The sequence below is a fragment of the Hemiscyllium ocellatum genome, chromosome 39, assembly GCF_020745735.1.
Source record: "Hemiscyllium ocellatum isolate sHemOce1 chromosome 39, sHemOce1.pat.X.cur, whole genome shotgun sequence".
NCBI lineage: Eukaryota > Metazoa > Chordata > Chondrichthyes > Orectolobiformes > Hemiscylliidae > Hemiscyllium > Hemiscyllium ocellatum.
In genome coordinates this window covers 24,587,117-24,610,381 of record NC_083439.1, presented here as the reverse complement: position 1 = coordinate 24,610,381, position 23,265 = coordinate 24,587,117, and the positions used below count along the sequence as shown (strand labels likewise).

The 23,265-nt window shown below is 40.5% G+C and overlaps 1 protein-coding gene across 2 annotated transcripts in view; it reads left to right on the top strand.

The window, feature by feature from the left end:
* The window catches only part of LOC132834396 (protein unc-13 homolog A-like), a 575,505-nt gene that overhangs the window by 131,132 nt on the left and 421,108 nt on the right, over window positions 1-23,265 (top strand). For both annotated transcript variants that reach the window (XM_060853271.1, XM_060853270.1), the window contains one exon: window positions 4,371-4,434. In XM_060853271.1, coding sequence (XP_060709254.1) covers window positions 4,371-4,434 — 64 coding nt within the window. The remainder of the gene's footprint in view (window positions 1-4,370; window positions 4,435-23,265) is intronic.

Genomic DNA, 23,265 nt, shown 5'->3' with positions numbered 1-23,265 from the left:
CCTTTGTTCCTCTCTCTCTCTTTTCCCCTCTCTCTACCCTCTCTCTCTCTCTCTCTTCCCCCATCTCTCTTTGCCCTGCTCTTTTCTCCTCGCTTACTCTTCCCCTCTCTCTTTCTCCCCTCTCTCTTCCCCACCTCCCTTTTTACCCTCTCTTTCTGTCTTCCCCTCTCTCTCTAACACCCATCTCTTTTCCTCTCTTTTTTTGTTCTTTCTTTCGTTCCTTTTCTTTTTTTTCCTCCCTCACTTGGCAAGATTCCTGTTTACTGTTTATCCAAAGCTATTGAGTGCTGGCTCTCAATATTATGACAATGAGCCATACAGGCACTATTGTCTCCAGTGTGATACCTGGGGATGAATCTTCATTGTGAAACTGGAAAACAGAAGTCAAATCATTCCTGGGTCCTGCACCTGGCCCTGAGTGGCCACTGCTGAGGTTGCCATTTGAGATCTGTGATTGGAAGGTGAAGATTCACAGAAAACACCAAATGAATTGTTCGTTTCCATGATCCCTCCAGAGAACCTGAAGCACAGAGCAAGATGGCTGCTGGTTTTTCAGACACAAGCCTTAAGGTGATGCTTGGAGACCGGTGAGGAGGGGGAGGGACGTTCCTTGTTGTCTTCCCAAAGACAGTCAGACTGATCACTGAGCCCGATTAGAGTTAGCTACCACTGTCAGTGGCAAAAACGTAGTCAAGACAGTGTGAATCTAGTGTCAGAAGAGTTTTAATGATCAGATGTAACCCTATAAACTGAATACTATAGGATAATGGTAAATAGTGTATAAAATAGATCACAAGTTAGGAGGAGATGTAATGTAGACGGTTAATGATAGTTTGTAAGTAAGATGGCCAAACGTTATCAATGATGCAGCTTGCACACATCCACAGCAAGGGTGACCATCCTTGCAAGCAAAGACAAAGGGGCAGGCTTCCTCCTCCTCCTCCAAGCTCACAGGGGAGCACTGTCTAGAAGTCAGAGGGTATGGAGGCTTCTGCAGCATGCTGGCTCTCTGAGATATTTGCTGTACCTGTGTACTGCTTTCCTTTCTGAGGTCTATGCACATATTGCCTCTTGAAGCCAGATGCTTGGTACTACTCTTCTTTATGCTGGAACAAGGAAAAAGATGATGAAAGAGATCAAGAGTTTCTCAGTGGGGATGGCAAAGCCTCTGGGCTGATATGTGCCCTTCAGTGGCAGTAAGGGTTTTCTTGTCCTACTGTTGCCTAGAAATGTTAGCACAAACAACTCAGTGTCTCCATACAATGTCTGATCCTTATGGGCTTAGTTGAAACATTCCTTAATCGGTTGACCCGTCACATTTGTGGCATCCTGAGGATTACTCAGAGCCCCGCACTATCTGTGGGCTCCTTTCTGTGCACCCGGGACACGTTGGTTTTCTCACCCTCAACTTCCTCTATTCTCCTCCCCTTCCACTTCCGGCTGCCCTGCTTTCTTTGATGAGGTATTGTCTTCCTCCGCACCTCTGTCCACAAGGTCCACACATCTCTCTGGTGGGCCATACTATGGAGGGCACCACAGTTCATCACAGTGAGCAAGGCTCATGTACAAGAGTGTTCTTTGACTAATCCAGGCACTGGGACCACACCTTCAGAAGCCTGATGGCCTGCTCAATGGCTGACCTTTGGAGAAGATAGCTTTTATTGCAAGGATGAGATGGGCTGATATTATGATTCGCTCAACAGACATAATTAAGCAGCTGCTGTTGCATTAATTATGATGGAATCAACTTGCTGAAATCAGAATAGACTTCAGGACCTTGATGGAAAAGAAACCTTTATCAGATTAGGAATCCTGATGAGACTGTTCCAAAATAGCTGTGGCTTCATTGATCCTATGGAATCATTTTTGGCATATGAACATTATATGAGATGCTTTAGTACTTGCAATCTGATAGTTTTGAATATCTTTTGCTCTAATACAGATCATCATCACATACCATTACTATAGCTGTGACCCACACTGACCCATTCGGCAGTCATCCATTCATGTAACACTTCCTTTACTGATTACATTGGGACATACTGTTGGAAAGGTGAGGGTGCAGGTTAAGGATAAAGGTTAATCATAGCTTATTAGGTTGTGTGCATGATCTTGGAGCATTTCTGAGAGCCTTCAGAAAAATGGGTCGAGATGACCTATTGTAAGTGCAGATGACTTCTGTGGTGAAATCAGCAGAAATCCTCAGGTCATGTGAAGTAGGAGATGACCGCAGGTCATGTTCTGTTCCCCTTCCTGCATTTTATTCTTGGAAGACCAGGGCACTGTGGATGGCAGCTGAGAGATCATTATCAGCAACATTATGTCATTCAAATAACAATTAGCATGCTACAAGGCAATTCATTAACTTTACTTAATATGAACATTGAGCTGAACTCCCTTTGTATCAGTTGGTGATGCATCTCTTCAGTCAGAGTCAGGATGTCACTCTGGGAACAACCTGTCAAAGCTCCTCATTTCCATGTCACATACCATTGCCCATTGACTTAAGGTCTGCAATACCACTATCCTGTGAGGTATAAGATAACCCACAAATGACAAAGTACAGTATTTTGCAGTTCTTTATTGAGTTACAAAAAAAAATTTTACTGCAATGATCAAAATGCGCACACAATAATTTTTGCATTTGATGTTTATTGCGGGAAGTATACCTGAGTTCATTTGTCTGCCTAAATCAGCTTTGAAGTCATTTGAGTCTGCTCATGTTGTCTCCCAACAGCTATCCTGCTGTCATTTATTCTGTTTGAATAATGTTGGAACTCGTTGGTTATGAATAATGATAGAATCTTAGGTAGATCCAAAGAACTTAGCTAGAGTCAGCATATATTATGCCAGTAGAATTAATATTGAGCATTTAATATCCTTACAGCCATTTCCCAAGTGCAGATTGTTTGGGTGACCGGGAATGGATGTAATGTCCTCAATACCAGTCTCACCCACCATTTGGACAACTACTGGGAATTGCCTGTGAACTGGACAGACAATAGAAAGTAAACTGTTACATGAACTGCCCATACCACTGTTTGTATGCTATATGTTCTCTCTGTTCCCTCTCTTACTAAAAGATAGATTAGCTGTCACCATTCTCTTACAGGATAGGGATCTACAGGGCCTATTTGGTCGAGTGCAGTAGAGAAAAACTGCTTGGCAGTCTAATGTGAAGAGGCAGTTGTCTTACACAAGATATAATTTATTGAATAAAACAACAAGGTACAAGTTACACTAATGCGCTAGACGTTGTTACATTGATCCAGTTAGTAAGTCTTGCTCTATCAGTGCTAACCTGTTCCAAAACAAGTCCACAAGCATCATCCTATCAGGCAGTGCACTAACCCTTTTAGACTCTTGCATCCTTATATAACATGTACCTTCTTAAAGAAAATGCAGAAGCAGAGGCACCTGTATGTATGCATGCTTAAGTCATTGACGTTAGCAAGACAGGTTCAGAGAGCAGTTAACTAAGCCTATAATACGCTGGTTATAATTGAATAGGATACAAGATAGAAGAGCAAGGAAGTCATGTTGAATTGATATAAGACACTAGTTCAGCCTCAAATGGAGAATTGCATCCAATTCTAATTTAGGAAAGATGTGAAGACATTGTAGAGACTAGGGAAGAGGTTTATGTGAGTGTCTTCCAGGGATGAGGAATTTCCAAAATAAATTGGCGTGGTTAGAATTGTTGTCCTGGGAGAGTTGAAGGCTGAGATCTAATTTAACTATTGACGATCATGAGACATCTAGATAGAGTAAACAGGGAGAGCATGTTCAGACACATGAAAAGTTTGAGTATGACAAATTTAAAGTAATTAGTGAAAGGAACAAAATAAGAAAAACATTTCCATGCAGCATGTGGTTAGGGTCATAAATGCATAACCTGAGTGTGTGCGAATGTAGGTTCAATCAGGGTGTTGAAAAGGCAATTAGAGAGTGATTTGAACAGGAAAATGTGCAGAGTTGTATGAGAAGACTGTAAAAAGAACCATCCAAAATGGGATACTTCTAACTACTTTTCAACTATTCTTAATTGTATACACTTACGCCACATACTGCTGTCACCTGCTCTAGAAGAGGAAAGGTATATGCTTTTAAAATTTTCTTTCGTCCTTGATCTTCAGTTTCAAAATTTTAAAGATAAAATTTACCTTATGGCACTATAAAGTATTTGCAGATGGTTGTTATCAAATGTATAGCTGACATTTCTTTCAAAAATAATACCAATTTTACTGTTAATATGGTGATAATAAATTTTGCTTATAGAATGATCAGATTACTGTCAAATATTAATATTTTGATTGTGTTTCTGAAATTATTAGAAATTATTTTAATAAATTAAAATCTGTCTTTTACAGAAAAGAAGAAGAGGTCTGTATGAGGAGCATTTCAAGATCAAGATGGAAAAGAGTAATTGAAAAAGTAAGATAGTGAATTTTGGAAATTCTTAACTGCTTTGCAATGATTATTGGGAACTTCTCGAGGGATTGTTCAGGTTGCTTGCAGCTCACAAACGCAAGAACAGTGATATATGGAAATGCATAAGGACTATATGTAATTCTCATTAGCATATAGGCTTGGGTAATTATAGCTTCTCAAGGGGAAAATCTTGAGTTTTTTTTACAACCTGTTCCAGTAAATGAATTATGAATGTAAAGTGAAGAAAGGTTTAAATTGTTAAGTGGTAAGGTTGAATAGCTAGGCTATTGGTTATGCATTGCACTGTTTTAATTTAATTTTGATGCCAATTTTGCAGCATAGAAGTTTTTACTTTGGGGACCAGTTTTCAGTTCACTGTTCATGTGTAAAGCTGCTGTTTTGGGTCATGTTTTGTTGTTGCCTGATGCCTGACTCTCAGCAATGGCCTTGCACTCTGATGGCAAGTTGAAAATGACTTCTTACATAAATGAAGCAATCTGTGATTTCCAGCAATGCAATTTTTCAGAAATAATCTCATCATATTTAATACATAAATGCTGCTGTGTTAGAAATTATAAACTAAGCAATTGAGTAGTATCATAAATTATAAGTTTAAAATTCACATAGTTTCTGGCTTTTGTTTCCCTGAATCCCATGATTACACTAAATGAAATCCCTCTGTGAAATCTATTTTTTCCAAGCTTTGGAGAGCTTTGGCATATTTATGCTGTGAAATAGGAAAGAATAAGTGACATTTCTAGCATTACGAGGACATAGTTTGATAATGGATCTTGCTGATGCTTTCAAACTGAAATGGAGGACATTTGTTAGTTAATTTATTATGTGCTACCTTGTCATTAAACTATGAACACATTCTACAAAAAAATGCTTCATGAGATAACATTTTTACATGCAGTTGAGAAAGATTTCTCCTCACTGGTGTCAATTAAAAGTTTTAATTATTTCCTATTGAATTAAAATATGATTTCTTGTCCTTAGACTTTTTTATTCAGCACAGTTAACTGGCTCAGAAGACGAGCGGGAAACTTTGTCCCAGACCAGTGTCATTTCTGGTCTGTAAATGATCTAGATTGACTTTTAATTTTTGTTTACTGGCTGCTGTATCTTTGCCACTTCCAGAGCAGTCATTTTCAAGGATTTCCTCAAAGTAGCTAGATCTAGACCAGAAAGGCACTGTAGCAAAGTTATAGTTTAAGGCGCTGACTTGACTATTTGTCATAAGATATTAGAACCTTCAACTCATTGCACCGATACACTACCCTTAATACATTGTTGTTTTGCATTGTCACAGCGGACAATTGTTTCTGTCCTATCTATAATTGCATTTCCAAAGTGTAGACTCAAAGCGTTCTTTGTCTCTGTAGATGCTTAACTACACTGTAATCTCTCCAGTCCAGAATGCTTGGACAAAGTTATTTCTATATTTCAGGATATTCTAGCTTATAGAATGATATCAGAATGCCTAAGCATAAGCATGTCAAACACTGTAGATACAAAAAAATTATCTGAAATATAAACATTGGAATAAAAGTATAAAGCAGCAAGTTGTTAACAAATATGGTATCTTTCATATTTTTGTTCTCATGTACTGTTGTAAAATTAAGCTGATGATATATACGATGCTTGTGGAAATGCATTTGGAAATTGTATTCTTGTAGTTTGCCATAACCTCTGCTGTAACTTGCTTTCGTCTTTGGAGTAGCAGCCATTTAACCACATAAAATGAAATATGGATTCTCAGTGACATACGCAAACTAGATACTCTAAAGAAAGCAGGTTGTATGGTTTTGTGGTGAGGTAGGTCAGGATTGCTGTAAATGTTTCAGTCCCTGATGCTGTGGAAATGAAATGAGACAGGATTGTTTGCCAGTGAATATTTTAAATAATACCTGATTGAGAGAGACTACCAGAAGAGTCTGACACCAAGCCACTTTGAGCATCTTTCTTCAAGTACTTCTTTCTGCTCCAAAGCGTCTGCGAAAAGGTTTCCTGTATTCTTTTTACTTTTCAAACACTTAAAGATAAACCCAGTATGGTTAAGAAAAAAAATTAAAGATTTCAAGAGATCAGAGGAGTTGAAACTTAGTAATGCAAGAAGAAAAATGGTCAGCCTGAGCATTGGGAGTAATTTGGAACACAGCAAAGCAGATCCACAAATCTAATTAAGAAAGGGAAAAGAGAATGTGAGCATAGACTAGCCAGGAATATAATGGGAGATTGTAAAAACTTCTTGAGAATGTGTAAAGGAAATGATTACCTGTGACAAATTTGGGCCCATTATAGGTGTAGGCAAGAAAATTTATAATGGAGAGCATAGGAAGTAGGGCAATTCAGTCCCACGAGCTTGTTCCTCCATTTGATGTGATCATGGTTGATCCTGTTGTTTCTGGACTGGAGAGCTTACAATGTTACAACATTAGAATGCCTGTGATCTTACTTTTCTAAAAATACAGAGCAAGCTTCCCCAAATAAATATTCCTTTTCGTTTGGATTACACACAGATTTTGTGAAGCTGGGTGACATATTAAGTACACATGGTAGATATGCATCCTTTTATTTAAATGTTTAGAACTGATGCTGAGCTCTAGCGGTAGTAGAACTTTATCAATCAGGTTACACTATATTTTGGGATTAGCCTTTTTTTTATAAAATTATTTTATTATTAAAAGTAAGATTTAGTTTAAGAAACAAAAGATGTAAATGCAGAGAATGTGGAGGCATTTAAAACGTGAAATTAGTTATGTTTATTGATCTGAGATTTAACTGGATTTTTAAAAGGAATTTGGGAAGTTCCACAAGAATTCAGGTTTATATTTCATTGTACGATTAAAAGACCATCGATTCTAATTCACCCTAGTGAAGGAAATAGCTTCTGGTGTCTGGAAATGTTGATGTCCAATAACTTTTAGAACAATGTGGTACGTGTGAAATAATCTGTGCTCAGATATTTCCTCAAATTCACAGCTCTTACCAATGACTGAGAATTTACATTTTGTACTCTTGAAATCAACAATATAACACGTTTTTTTGCAAAAGATTTTTTTGGGTTATGACACATCAAAACTTCAGGTGAACATGATTGAAGTTTTGTGTTCTACTGAGTTTGCATGATAATATGCTCCTGTTTCCAAATGCACATCTATTTAATATGTTTGTTTATGTATAATATAATATTCAAGCTATTTTCTGTATTTTTGTCATACAAAACTGTTATGTTCTGATAATTTTATGACAGATTAATCTTTAATTTACAATGGTTAATGCATAAATCAGTTTTCCTAGTATTATTTCAAAAAGGAGTAAACTTTAGCCCTCTAGCATTTTCACAACTTATAGTAGACTACATTGTCTTTTCATTTGGACAAAATCAGAAGAGAGCAAATTGTGGCTGAGGCAACTTAAAGATGCAAATGCCCTTACTCAAAGATAAAATTAGCTTGATCATTGCAATGCAATTCTTTTGCAAAATCTTCATGACCAGTTACAAATTAACTTTGAATCTGGAGTATATTTCTATTTCCCTCTTTCAATACAATTTGAAAAATAGTTTCAACATGATGATGTAAACATTCAGTATCTTCTCTGCAACACAGCAATGTAGTTTTTCCAAGTTTTGCTTCAAAGTAGGGACAAAGCTAAAGCCAATTATGAAATGTTGACCCAACCTGCCAGTTGCTAATAATAAATTGATCCATCTCTCTCTTACCATTCAAGCTTTAGATTAGATTACTTACAGTGTGGAAACAGGCCCTTCGGCCCAACAAGTCCACACCGACCCGCCGAAGCGCAACCCACCCATACCCCTATATGTACCCCTTACCTAACACTACGGGCAATTTGGAATGGCCAATTCACCTGACCCGCACATCTTTGGACTGTGGGAGGAAACCGGAGCACCCGGAGGAAACCCACGCAGACACGGAGAGAACGTGCAAACTCCACACAGTCAGTTGCCTGAGTCGGGAATTGAACCCGGGTCTCTGGCGCTGTGAGGCAGCAGTGCTAACCACTGTGCCACCGTGCCGCCCGTTAGTTATGTAGCTTTCTCTATCTCAGTCTTTCTCACAACTGGAGAGTTTCTGATTCACCAGATTTTTGTGCAAACCTAAGCAAGTGCTTTTCCCTGTCAGACTGAAAAATATCTGTGCCTTTGGTCTTGCTCAAGCACAGCATGAATATCTGAATTCTGTCACAAACCATTTTTGCATATCAATTTGAAACTCTCTGCTGTTTTCTACTTTGGTGACTTACTGCAGTCATAGTATAGAATGTTCAAACATTGTCCTAGACTAGTCACGATCAGCACAATGAATACATATCCACTTCAAACGTGGATTTATTGCTGAAACAGGACTGAATGTTAATGTATTTGGCTGCATCTCAATACATCTCATATTAGATATTAGGCTGTATTTTTCATTCATGAGCTGTTCATATTGCCCATCTCCAATAGTCATGTAAATCATTTTATAAACTGTAAAAGGACAAAATAAGTGAAAAATGTTTTGAAAAATAGCACAGATGTTCATATGGTAAATGCTGAGCTGTTGTGTTGCCAATGCTTGGACCTTTAGCATAACATTTCATATGCTGAATTTTAATTAATTGGCGATGTTGGCCCTGTTCCATGATTTTTTAAAAAAAAACACATTGTATTCCAAGTGTGCCATGAAATAGGACCATGTCTCTAACTCTCGCTTTTTAAAGTTTCTGACTGCAAGGCACTATTTACTTGGTAAAAGGACCATTCCAAGATTAGATGTTTCTCCACAGGGAGTGAGAGAAAATGAAAGAACGTGTCAATCTTGTCATTATGCACATTGGGTTCAGAGAAAGTTGGCCGAGGTCCAGGACAGAAAGGAACTCCAGAAGTTTGCCATCACAGCAGTCTAATGAATAAAATTGGGAGAATCAAATAAGACAATATAGTATGAGAAGTAAGAGGAAGTTTAACTCAAAGTGTTTAATTTCAGGAGGGAGAACCCATATTGTATTAAGTTACCAAAAAATGCTACTTCTAGATGATCTTGCTGGAATGGAATTCAGCCAAAGAAAATGACAATTTGATGAGTAGTCCTCAATTAGAATATTAAATGATCATGCAATCGATCATTTGCAGGGAAGCAAGGTTCCTTTGCACTGCTGATGAATGTATTAAAGAGAATGTGATAACTTCAAGAAAGTCATTGGGAAGGAAATCCCAACGGGTCTGAAACTGTAAATGGGAAATAAACGGAATATTCTGAGGAACAGAATGAATTCTCACTGCACATTGCTATGTGGAAATTCAGAATAATTTTGTAAGCTAAAAGAGTCCTTAGCTTTGTTGAAATTACTCATGTGAAGAACATAAATAGTATTTATGCAGCTAGTTTGTACCATTACCTAATATAAAACCGATGGACAGTCATCGTATTCTTACTGTTTGCGAACCAAAACGTACTGAGGCACTGAAACTGACTGCCTGAAAGGTGGTGGAAACCGATTAAATACAAACTTTAAAAGGGAATTGGGTTAGCACGTCAAAGGGTGAAATTGTATAGCTGTAAGCAAGAAATAGTGAATTGAGACTAGTTGAACAACCTTTTTCAAAGAGCAAGTACAAACCCCATGAACAGTGTGGCCATTTAATATTTCCTTTATTGTTACCATTCTAATACTATCACACTTCCTTCAGTAGATATGGGGAGACTGTGGTGATAAGGGATCAATAATCCAGGGGTTGAGCTAATAACCTGGGGCATGGCATTAGGGCCTACCATGGCAGCTCATGGAATTTAAATGTGGTTAATTAAAAAAATTAAATCTGGAATTGAAATCTTTGTACCATATTCCTCTTGCTAGTTGTCATGTCAACCCAATTAGCTCTTTAATGATCTGGTCTGGCCTAAATGTGACTCCAGACTGACAACAATGTTGTGGATTCTTAAGTGATGGCTGAAAAGGCTGAGCAAGCCATTTACTTCAAGGGTAATTAGGGGTGGGTAGTGACCTTACAGTGTCACCTGAATACTGTCAACACATTTTTAAAAACTAATACAACAAAGAAGACATTATTTCTTAGAATATTATAAATGCACAGAAGGGTCTCTTGTGCTGAATATGCAATCACAATCAGTGCTTTTTTTGTTTCTCCATGTTACAACCACACAGTGCTCAGGAACTTTTGTTGAGACTTGCATTTCTGAGTGAGCTTGTTGCCTGTTTTGAATGGGGTTAAATCTCTGAATTTACTTGTGTACTTAAACATCCCATGTCGGTACCACCCATAGTGCACATCTGAATGTATTATGCTCAGAAGATTATTGATGAAAACTGGATAACTGTTGACTGTGTCAAAGTTAATTATCTGCGCACACATGAACAGCTGGATCAAGAAATGTCGATGTCATTGGGAGCATCTGGCACAGCATCATTTTGACAATTTATCAGTGCTCCTTAATTTGCTTCAAAGTTCCATATATTTAAAATTAAGTATTTTTAAAATCTATTTCCTTAATGATAATGTATTATTTCACAGTTTGTGGTCATTTCTTTCCTCTCGATCTCATCAAGTAAATTTTTCTTGTCATCGGGTGTTCTGTCACAATGTTTCTGGATCAAGGTGGTGACAGTGGAGCAGCAGTGCTGGGTTTGAGCTCCCGATCCTGGCTCCGTATACTTTCTTTGTTGCTCTTTCTTTTGACTTTTGCTGTCTTTCCTGCTCTTTCTTTTCCTTTTCCCTTGTCTTATCGGCGCCTTCATCATGGTGAGAGCAGGCCCAGCCTCCACAGCATGTGCAGCAGCACAGCTGGCTCCCCCTGGCAATGGCAGCAGTGAGACTTGTGGGAGCAAGAGGGAGAATGAGTGCAGCACATAGGGGAGAGGGAGGGAGCTCAGCACGGGAGGAGAGGGAGAGAGAGAGAGAGCACAGCACGGAGGGCAGAGAGAGGAAGAGAGAGAGGGAGCGCAGCGCCAAAGGGAGAGGGAGGGATGGAGGGCGGAGGGGAGTGAGAGGGAGGGAGCGGTGGGGATAGCATACTCTTCGGCAACATAAATTAGGTAGGCCCAGTGACAAAAGGTGATACCTGAGGTTTCTTGACTTTGTCATTGTCTGAGTCTGGTGAAGCAATAGCTTGATGGGCACCATGGCTACATTGACCATGGCAATAGTCACTGACATTGGTGTGCCTGGTATGGGCAGTGGTGATGGTGGATTGGCCCAGCAGTGAAAGATGGTGCCTGAGGATGGACAAATTTGATGTTAGTTGGGTCTAGTCAGGCGTGGTGGTTCAGATCTCATATGTAGATGGACTTCTCTTTAAATTATACCTTTCGATTTTCTTTTATTCTTAAGCTATCAAAATGGCACCAAATAATGGTGCCAAGTAAAAGCTTTTCACTGTATATTATTCAATTTCACTGTAAAATATACATGACAATCAATCAGTCATTCATCGGTTTATGTAACTATTAAAGAGAATGTTTACCTGCCCTATGAATGGAATATTTTCTATGTGGTATGGAGGGGATGGTGGCCCCAAACATTTTTTAAAATTTGGAAACTTGTACAAAGAGGATTCACATTTTTCTCTGTTTTCTGTCTGCATCTTTCTAGATTGAGAGGCTTTCCCTCCACGGATGCTGACAGACCTGAGTTTCTCCAGAAACCTCTGTCGGTGTTTCAGATGTCTGCCGTTCTTTGTTTATACTGGTTGGAGAGGCTGACTGCCTATCAGATAGGGAAACGTTCGGCAGCAGACTGCATAAGTGAGAGAGAGAGAGAGAGAGAGAGAGAGAGAGAGTGTGTGTGTGTGTGTGGGGGGGGGGGGGGGGTGTGGAGAGAGGTGGGGAGGTGATCTGCTTCCGTACTGTAAGGATTCTGTGATTTGGATGAGTGAGATTCTCCCTGGGATTGGTTGTCTCCTCACAGTCCCACAGGTGTGAGCCAGATTGGATTGTCTCTTGTGAGATTTCCAATGTTTTTACAATCCTGCTCTTTCAATCTATTCCCTTCAATGAATCAACATGTTTCTCAGTTCAGTATAAAAACCGTTATTCAAAAAAACCCAAAACATTTCTCAACTGTTCATACGGTATCAGGCTGCCTGCAATAACCTAGTACTTTAAATGTGAAATCCTTCGAATTTCATAATTAAGATCCCAGACAAATAGTGAATGTATGCTCCCACCCCCACCCCCTTCTCCCAGTATGAAATATGGGAATGTACTATTTGGCTTCATTAGTACAAAGCAACTGTTTTTAGTTGTTCTTGATGAGCGTTTCTCATGTAAAATGCTGGGAGATTTTGATCTGCTCGTTCCTGCATAGCTAGAAACAGCTTCCTTCGGATACTGCTGATCATTAACACAACCAGCTGTAGGTTCAGTAAACTGGAATAAAAGCTAAATACTGTGGGTGCTGGAAATCTGAAATAAATGCAGAGAATCCTGGAGAAGCCCCATACTGTACTTGAAACGTTAACATTGTTTCTCTGTTCGTGAATGCTGAGACCTGCTGAGTTTTTCCAGTATTCTCTGTTTCTTTAATGCAGTCACCTGTATACACAACATAAGAATTTTTTGAGGCAGCCTAGGCAATATATAATTATTGAATCAACAAGTAGACATTACTTTCCTAGATTATAAATCAGTTGGCTTATTGCTAACAACAATACCTACGAAGTAGTTAACTTTATTTAACTCTAAGATTTTGTTGACTTCAAGTTTACTTTTACATTTCTAGGCTGTTTGTATTCTTGAGATTAGTAACGAAGGTTTTGGGATAAGATGATTAGCACCAGTTTTCTTTTTTTTAGATTAAATTAGATTACTTACAGTGTGGAAACAGGCCCTTCGGCCCAACAAGTCCACACCGATCTGCCGAAGCGCAACCCACCCATACCCCTACATTTACCCCTTTTACCTAACACTACGGGCAATTTAGCATGGCCAATTCACCTGACCCGCACATCTTTGGACTGTGGGAGGAAACCGGAGCACCCGGAGGAAACCCACACAGACATGGGGAGAATGTGCAAACTCCACACAGGCAGTCGCCTGAGTCGGGAATTGAACCCGGGTCTCTGGCGCTGTGAGGCAGCAGTGCTAACCACCGTGCCGCCCATATATTGCCATGTTTGTTTGTATCCTTGTAGATATCCAGAGAGTCAGTGCAAACTCTTGTTTGATAACCATGGGCTCGTCTATCTCTACAAGAAATTGGGAGATTGTCTAAATGTTCCTGCAAATATTTCTACGTGACTGTTATTGGCACTTCCTTCTCTCAGTTGAGGATCTGTAAATGTTTTTGGAACAGCCAATCAGTTGTGGCATCCACTAAACTTAAAGTGAATTACTTTGCAGTAAAATATGGAAAGAAACTGCTGCAAATTTGTATCCCAGTGTACTGGACACTTTACTTAAACCCATGTAATCATTTGCTAAGCTGTTGGTTCTCAATATCCAATTTCCACATTCATTTTTACTAATCAGCTGTGCCTGAGTTTCCCTGAACATATCCAGCAAAGTGTATCTGTGTTATCTCCCAATGAGAAGATCTTCATCCGTTGGTATTACAATTAGGTGTAACTGTTAAATAGATTCCTATATTGTAGAAGGCCCTTTAAGCCTTTTCTACTAGTGGGTTGTTCCGAAAATAGGTGCAACCTGTATGCATCCTAGATAATGGAGAGATATAATAGTGGACACTTTTGAAGTTCTCGTCACAATCTTCCAATCTTCTTTGGGCACGGGGAAGATGTTTTATTTGGAGGATAGTTTTTGAGGAGTATTAATAACGCTGATTCAGTATGTAGGACATCATTTTAAAGTTTCCAGATGATATGAAACTCAGTGATGTAGTTTAAAAGCAGACACAATAATAGTCTTCAGAAGGACATAGCATGGTAAAATTGGCAGACACAGAGCAGGTGAAATTTGACACTAAGAAGTTTGACATGATCAAGCTTGGCAGGAAGAATGAAGAGAAGCAAGTGAAAAAGTAAAGTCACCGTAGTCTCAGAGGACCACAGAGCTGTTCTTTCATTAGAGAGAGACACCTAGTGGAGAGTTCAGTTTGAGGGTTGCCATGTCTTGGTTGAGGAGGTGGGACCTCCATGGTAAACACTGTTTACACAGGAATTTAATCCACGCTGTTGGTATCACTCTGCATCAAAAACCTGCTGAACTAACCAATCCCCAAGGAGAGGTAAATTTGAACTAAATTATGCAATTTTCGCGGAGCTGCAGGAAGGAATTGACTTAGAGGTGTTCGTACACAAGTCTTTGAAGATGACACAAGTTGAGAAGGCTGTTAACCAAGATACACGTGGGATCCATGGAGCTTTATTCATAGAGGAATGAAGTATGAGCAGAGGAAAGTAATGCTAAAGCGTGGAATATGGGAGGCAGTGGATGGCCATCTCTAGCAGCACTGGGGAAGGTGCTGGTGATCCACCTTCCGGAATTGCTGCTATCAATGTAGCGAAGGTAATCCCACCATGCTGTTCGAAGACCACTCAGCGATGAAACCTGGATAATTTACCATTTTATTGGTCAATTACCAGGCGTGTAGGTATATTGAACTGCTTAGTACAGGCATACTTATTTCTAAAGTACAAGCCTTAAGCAGTCTTGTCAGAGCCCATAACATAGTTATATTTGTTTTTTCACTGAAGCTGGTTTTGAAAATACTTCAGCCTTGTCCTTTGCACTTATCTGCTGGGCTCCATTGTGTATGAAGGTTGGGCTGTTCCTGGAGCTTCCTTGACCCTTCCGTCTGTTGTTTGCCTAAGCTACCGCCATTCTCACTTCTGCTCACTTGTGGACAGCACACTTCGTGAAGGAGGTAGAAACATTGGATAGGATGCAGAAGAGATTTATAAGGAGGTGAGACTAAGGTGGGATGGTAACAATTGTTAAGAGGGGCACCTGAAAGGGTATTGACCATTTTGAAAGGCTTTGACTGAATAAATAAGGAGAAAGTGCTTCCGCAAGCAATGGATCATCAAACAGAGGAGATCAGCAAAAGAATCACTTTTTTTTTGTGTACAGTGAGTTGCTGTGGTCTGGAATGCATTGCTCGATTTAATGGTGGCTGTACATTCAATAGTGACATTGAAAAGAGAGTTGAATAAGTCTATGGTGAAATATTTACCAAATCAGTGGGAAAACAGCATGTGATTGGGGTGAATTGAATCGCGGGCTGGCACAGGTAGGATGGATTAAAGAGCTCCCTCTGTGTATCTCTCTCTCTGTGACACTCTTGAAGTTTGAGAAAACAGAATGAAATACAAGAAGTAATTACATTTTATGACTGAATCATTTAACAGCTCCTTCTAATTTGTGCTTTCTACTGCAATATGAAAAAAAGATATCCTCCAATTATTCCTGCAGGTATTGTGTTTAAAAATTTTTATAGTAATGTGTATGGACATCATTTAATATATTGTTAAACAGTGAACGAAAATGTGATATAATGGAAATTGTAATGTATACAGAATGTAGTTAACTTGATGGATTTGCATTGTTACGACCAAGTGAGCAGGGATGAATTCATTCCTTGTCATACTTTTCTCGTGGTCTCAAGTATTTAATTAAAAAAGGAAAGTTATATCGCCAATTATAACTATTTGAGTGTATACGTCTCCATTTCAGAAATGATTCAGCATGCATCTGAAGATAACAAATGAAAGTTTTTAGTTCTGTTGCAAAAACTTACTCAAACGAATATACAAAAGTAATTAGACTAAAAGCAGTAAACATGAATAAAATGCTGAACAGAAGGCAGAGTCAGAAGTCACGTGCCATCAGATTATAGTCCAACAGGTTTATTTGAAATCACAAGCTTTTGGAGCGCTGCTCCTTCATCAGATGACCTGACGAAGGAGCAGCACTGTGAAAGCTTGTGATTTAACTAAACCTGTTGGACTATAACTTGGTGTCGTGTGACTTCTAACTTTGTCCACCCCACTCCAACACCAGCACTTCCATATCATGGCAAGAATTATAGACCTCCCTGTCACTGCCCATTTCATTGCCCCATAACCACTCCTTTTCCGACATGACCATGCTAGGCCTCATCCATTGCCAGAATAAATCGCAGCATAAATTGGAGGAACAACACCTCATCTTCCACCTGGGCAGCCTACAGCCCGGAGGACTCAACATTGAGTTCTTCAGTGTCAAATAATCTCCCTCCCTGTCCCCCGACTCCCTTCCCTGCCCCTCCTCTTCCTTTCCATTGCTCCCTGCCACCAAATGGATTCATTCCTCCCTTTGACCAACCAGGTTGTACCCTCTATCTGTCTTCACCTATCCCCACTTCACCACCCACCTGAAACATCGATTTCTGCACCTACTGATGCTGCCTGGCTTGCTGTGTTCTTCCAGCCTCCTGCCTGTCTACTAAGAAGTGTGGGCAAGCATTTCTAGAGTTTATACAAGATTAAGCCTTAAATACTTTGAACAAGTGCACTCTTGACAGGGAACTTAACTTCTCTTATTTATACTATAAGCATACTGATATAGCTCCTAGCCTTTAGTTACAAAAAACAGATCAAGCCAGTTACTTAATTTGCTGATATCACCTGCAGTACAGCAGAGGTTTAGTGTTACAGTAGCATGATTAAATAGTAGGGATTTCACTGGAACCTGTAAAACTCTGGACAGACTGGATGCAGGAATGATGTTTCCTCCGACTGGGCTGGGGTTCACTGGACTGCAGTTTCAGGATGCAGGATGCCATTTTGGACTGAGACCTTATGTATTGATGTATTCATTCATGGGATCTGGGCATCATTGGCTAGACCAGTATATATGGCCTATCACTAGTTGCGTTTGAGAAGGTGGTGTTGAGCTGCCACAGTCCATGTGGTATAGGTAGACCCACAATACAGTTGGGAGGGAGCTTAAGCATTTAGAACTAGCGACACTGAAGAAATGGTAATATATTTTTAAATCAGGATAGTGGTTGATTTGGGGGGGAGCTTGTTGAAGGTGGGTATTCCCTTGTATCTGCTACTCTTGTCTTTCTAGATGGTAGTGGTCATAGGCTAGAAAGGTGCCATCTTGGGAAGTTTGGTAAGATGTCTTCACACAGTGGAAGTTGAACCAGTGGGATTCTGTATTAGGAACGTGTGCTTGCTGCACCCTCCCAGTGCTAGTTATGGAACGCAAATCTGTGCTTCCCAAGCATCCGCAGGTGTATTGCAGAGGGAGTGATTGAATCGCAGAGATGAACGACACGGAAACAGACCATTTGGTCCAACTCGGCCATGCTGACCAGATATCCCAACCTAATCGAGTTCCATTTGCCAGCACCTGGCCCATATCTCTCCAAACCCTTTCTATTCATATACCCTTCCAAATGCCTTTTAAATGTTGCAATTGTACCAGCCTCCACCATTTCCTCTGGCAGCTCATTCGATACACACACCACCCTCTGCGCTAAAGTTGCCCCTCAGGTCCCTTTTATATCTTTCCCCTCTCACCCTAAACCGTGTCCTCTAGTTCTGGACTCTCCCACCCAGGGAAAAGATCTTGTCTATTTATCCTATCCATGCCCCTCATGATTTTATAAACTTCTATAAGGTCACCCCTCAGCCTCCGACACTCCAGGGAAAACAGCTCCAGCCTATTCAGCCTCTCCCTATAGCTCAAATCCTCCAACCCTGGCAACATTCTTGTAAATCTTTTCTGAACCCTTTCAAGTTTCACAACATCTTTCCGATCTGTGAGAGAAGTTTAAAAAATACAAAGAGGAAAAGAAGACAAAGAACATGTGGAGCAGACGAGCTCCAGCTGAAGCATCCGATTCTGCTGCCATCTTGGACCAGAAGTGTTTAACAAGCAGTAATCCCCTTTCGTGCCAACTCATCGCAGTCTCGTGAGAAACTCCCCTCACCCCTCAGCAAAAGCATGAAAGAGAGCAAAACGCTCCTAGTATCGAAAGAAGTCTTGACAAATTTCCCGTCTGATTCCGCCACAAATCTCAATATGGCCCACGCCCGTCAGACCCCTTTAAGATTTATCCCTGTATTTCTATTAAGAACTTTGCACGGTGGCTCAATGGTGAGCACTGCTGCCTCACAGCAGCAGGGAGCTGCATTCAATTCCAGTCTCGGACGACTGTATGGAGTTCGTACATTCCCCCCGTGTCAGCGTGGGTTTCCTCTGGGTGCTCTGGTTTCATCCCATAGTCCAAAGATGTGCACGTTAGGTGAATTGACCATGCTAAATTGCTTATTGTGTTCAGGGATGTGTAGGTTAGGTGCATTAGTCAGGGGTAAGGTGGGGTAATAGGGTAGGGGAATGGGTCGAGGTGGGTTACTCTTTGGAGGGTCAGTGTGGACTTGTTGGGCCAAATGACCTGTTTCCACACTGTATGAATTCTACGAATAAGTTTTGGCCAAGCAACAATTAAAAATCAGAAAAAAATAATATTCACAGATTGTCCAAATGCTAGTCTGCAGCCGAAGTCAATTTCCATGCAAGTTGTGATTTGTTTTTTATTCCTGGGTCAGTTATGGCTGGTGGAGTGCTCTTTTCCTGGAGACAGAGTGGTGTAGATTTGGATATTTCCTATAAGGAATCTCAACTTGAGGCTTCGCTTTTCCAGTTCTTTAATGATTCTCAAGCTTTGATAAAAAGGGATTTGAGAAAAAATGCAAAGAGGAGAGAGACTATGCTGCCAGTGGCAGTTTCTCTTTGATTGTCTCTGCTTAAATCCAATAACATGTCCCCACAAACCAAGTCATGTGACCTGCCTCTGAAAGGGCTGCAGAACCCACTGACACTACTCAAGCAGATCGTGTTCTGAGCAAGTGCAACACTTTGCTTGCACATGTCGCTAGTGTCCATTACTTTGAGAATTGTTCTCTTCAAAAAGTTCAGGATGTATATGTGTTCAGCTGAGGATATTATGAATTAATAATTCACATAGCATATCTTCATTACAGTATTAATTCAGAAACATTCAAAATTGAATACTTACCTCAATAGAAAATTAATCTGCTGGTTCATGTAGAGCCCATTGATTGATAATACCGTTCCAGGTTTTTATGCTGCAGCAGCTTGGAAATGATTGCGAGTGAGATCAAACTTCTCCAGATTTGAACCTTTAGAAAATTTATATGCCATTAGTAAAAAAAAGTAATAATTTTCTTCAATAAATTCCCTTTTTTGCAGACATCAATTATTCACAATTTTGTGATTTCCATCTGAATCTTCTTTAGACTCAACTTTTGTTTCTTAACTCGTCCTCATCATGATCTCCCTTTGGAGAGGTAGCGGGACCTGGTATTTTAGTAATAGAACAACCCACCCTCTGTTTCAGTTTGAATTCCAGAAGTGAAGAGTATGTAGTCCCTTATGATTTATAAATGTATTAAATGTAATATAAGAAAAATATTTTTTCTCCTAACTGATGGCTTTGGTTTGGAATGCACTGCCTGGAGCTGTGATGGAGGTTCTACGAAGACATTAGTAACTATTTAATTATAAATAATGTGCAGGCATTGTGGGAAAAGGCAGGAAAATGGCATCAAGTCATTTGAAGAGTCATAACAAACATGACAGACCGAATATTCTTCTGCGCTATGACAATTCTGCAAAAGAGCTTGATTGGTGAGCAGTTTGTTTTTTGTCTCATCCCAAACTTAGTCATCTAAATGTTCTTGTCACACAAACTTCATCATTATAAAACAAACGAAAGTTTTGCAGCTGTTGAAAATCAGAAACATTGTATAGAAAATTCTGCAATCATTTCACAGATCAAGGAGAATCTGTAGAGAGAGAAAAATGGGAGGATCATAACATCAGGGGTGATGACTTTGTCTGATTTTTCACTTTACATGTCGTGCATTCTATAAAAACCAAGGTTCATGCTTAAACACGTCCTTTCTACATGCTGCTGAACACTGGCTTTTGTAGGTCTTCACACTGATCACTGATGCCTTCTGATGATTGTTAAAGTGAATGTTTACAGCATAACCTTTCTGCCTCACACAGCAATAAATTTACAAAATTATGGCTGAATGTAATGTGAGTCACAGATCATGTGGAAATAATGTAATTGTCGGTGTTAAACTAGCTTTCAACAGGCAAGTGTGGAGGCTGCTGCTTTGGCTTTGCCAACATTTGCATTCTAACAGCTGTAAGAATCGTGTTCCACATATGTACAAGCACGTGGATGCAGAACTCCATCCTGAACAAGAGAATTCTACTTCCAAATAGGGAGCATGAATGATTTACAGTCGAGAGCAATAATTACTGCAAGCAATAATTTGCAGCTGGCCTGAGACCAGTAGCTGTCATACAAATCACTCAGCAGAACAGAATACTTGATATAGCTATGACATGGGGACAACGCAGGTAATTTTTCAATTTTGTGCACTTGCTGAGGAACCGGACTGGCAGTGTACTGTCTGATAATTGCCCCAATAAGTAAATGTCTTGTGTCTCTTGATAAACATACAATAGGCACAATTGCATTCTAGAAAGATAAGTTTGAAAGCACCTTCACTGAGCATTTTAATAAACTGGTTTTAGCCTCTTGGACATCTCCTCCCATGAACAACACTCTCTACTTGACATTGGACAATTGTGGGAACTGGTGTATTTTGCATTAGCTGCAGATGAACAGGGTTAAAACAAAACTCCAAACACCATAAATCAGCATATTCCTCAGGGAGCTTTTGCAAGATTATAGAATAATCTGGTGTGGTCAAGTGACATCAACCCAGAATTGGACATTTTAAATCAATCCATAACTGGAGAAATCCGGCCTGACAGGAAATTGGCCAAACTAAATTAAACAGCAGCCAGCAGCTATTGGCTACAGAGAACAGTGGAAACTAAGGTCAAAGATCACAAAGGTTTGGGGGGAGCTAGTACAACCAGTATGAGGATTATGTATTGGAGAAAAATCGATCAGACTTTCTAGATTAGATTAGATTACTTACAATGTAGAAACAGGCCCTTCGGCCCAACAAGTCCACACCGACCCGCCAAAGCGCAACCCACCCATTCCCCTACATTTACCCCTTTACTTAACACTATGGGCAATTTAGCTTGGCCAGTTCACCTGACCTGCACATTTTTGGGAGGAAACCGGAGCACCCGGAGGAAAGCCACGCAGACACGGGGAGAATGTGCAAACTCCACACAGACAGTTGCCTGAGGCAGGAATTGAACCCGGGTCTCTAGCGCTGTGAGGCAGCAGTGCTAATCACTGTGCCACCGTGCCACCCACTACTGGTACCTCAACTGCCTGAGTGTGTGTACTTTACACCTCCCCGCCATGGCAACGGTGAAGGGAGTTGGTGCGACCCATTTGGATGATTTGAATCCAACTCATGATCCCATTGGCCAAAGGTCACAGAACATTCTGGAAAGTCCAGGGCGAAGGGGAATAAAAACACACACCTGGAAGTCACCCGTCAATGAAGATTCACAGCGAGACTTGTGGTGGGAGACTGTACAGCAACCCAGGAAGACCCGCTCTGGTCTGCGAAACCTACCTTCGTGGGAGAGAGCCAGCCATATGTCAAGAGAGGAAGAGGATTCCAACAGCCTAGCTCAAACACATGGATCATGGCTTGAGGGTTATATCCTTTCTCAGATGGACAGAGCTAGATAGTAAATATAATGAGAATTTAGGATATGCTCACTGATGGTGTTAATAAGGAATATTTTGTTAATACAATTAAGATAAACCACAAACTGAATTCTGTGTCCCTTTGTCCACCTCACCAACAAGAGCATTTGGGTAAAATGTATTTAATATATAAACTGGTCAAAGCATGGACAATAGTGGACACGCCAATTGATATAGCTCCACCTAGTATCCTTTCTCCAAGTTTAGAGTTTTTTTTAAGATTTTCGATTTCGATTTTATTGTCAGGTGTACTTGAGTACAGGAATACAATGAAGAATGAACAGAGTCCCCATGCTCCAATACCATCTCAAACAGAAGACTGGATTAAAAACAGGAGCAGAAATAAAAGAAACAGCCAAAAGAAAATGAAATGTCCAGATCATGCCCCGTTCTAAGCCATGAGTCCTCTTATTTACACATGAATAGTCCTTGACTTTAGTACTGCCTCATTGAGAGTCAGCTATCAGAATGGCGGTAACTCTGACACTCCCTGCTTTAGCTGTCGGCCGGGGCTTGCTGATTGGGACTGTTATTCTGGTCCAATCACGGAACTCATCTACCAGGTCCAGCTGGCTAACCTCATCATAGTCATTACATCCCTCCCACTCAGAATCTGAGGACGTAGGCTTGTCCTTTTCCCCGGAGAGCCTCCTGGGGTGTTTCAGTACTGGGTCAGGTTTCTCTGACTCGGCATCCGACATGGGCAGAGTGTGACGAAGGAGAGCTCACCATCGTGCTGCGAGCATCTCAGGAGAACTTCACTCTGTTCTGCTGGCAGCAACGGTGTCGAGGCGGCGACGTCTGTCATTGTCCATCTCTAATTCAGACCACTTGTTAATGTTCGCTGGAGTGGGTGAAGCCCTGGATTCTGGCAGTCTTTCTGACTGGTCTGAGGGGCAGGGCATGTTTGATCCCACACTGTTTGAGAATTTGCAGCTTTGATATGGGCCACATGTTTGCTCAGGACTGTCCCAACTACTTGGACGTTTTATGACGCTGGTCCTGACCTTGCGCTGGCCATGCCTCTTACCCATGCAGGGCCACTTCCATGATTCTAACACTGAACTGCATCCCCTGCTTCAAACTGTCTCTCTCGCTCAGTGGAGTCTTACAGTCTGGCATTAGCATTGCCCATACTGTTTCGGCACCCCCCCCTCCCAGCCAGCCCCAGAGCT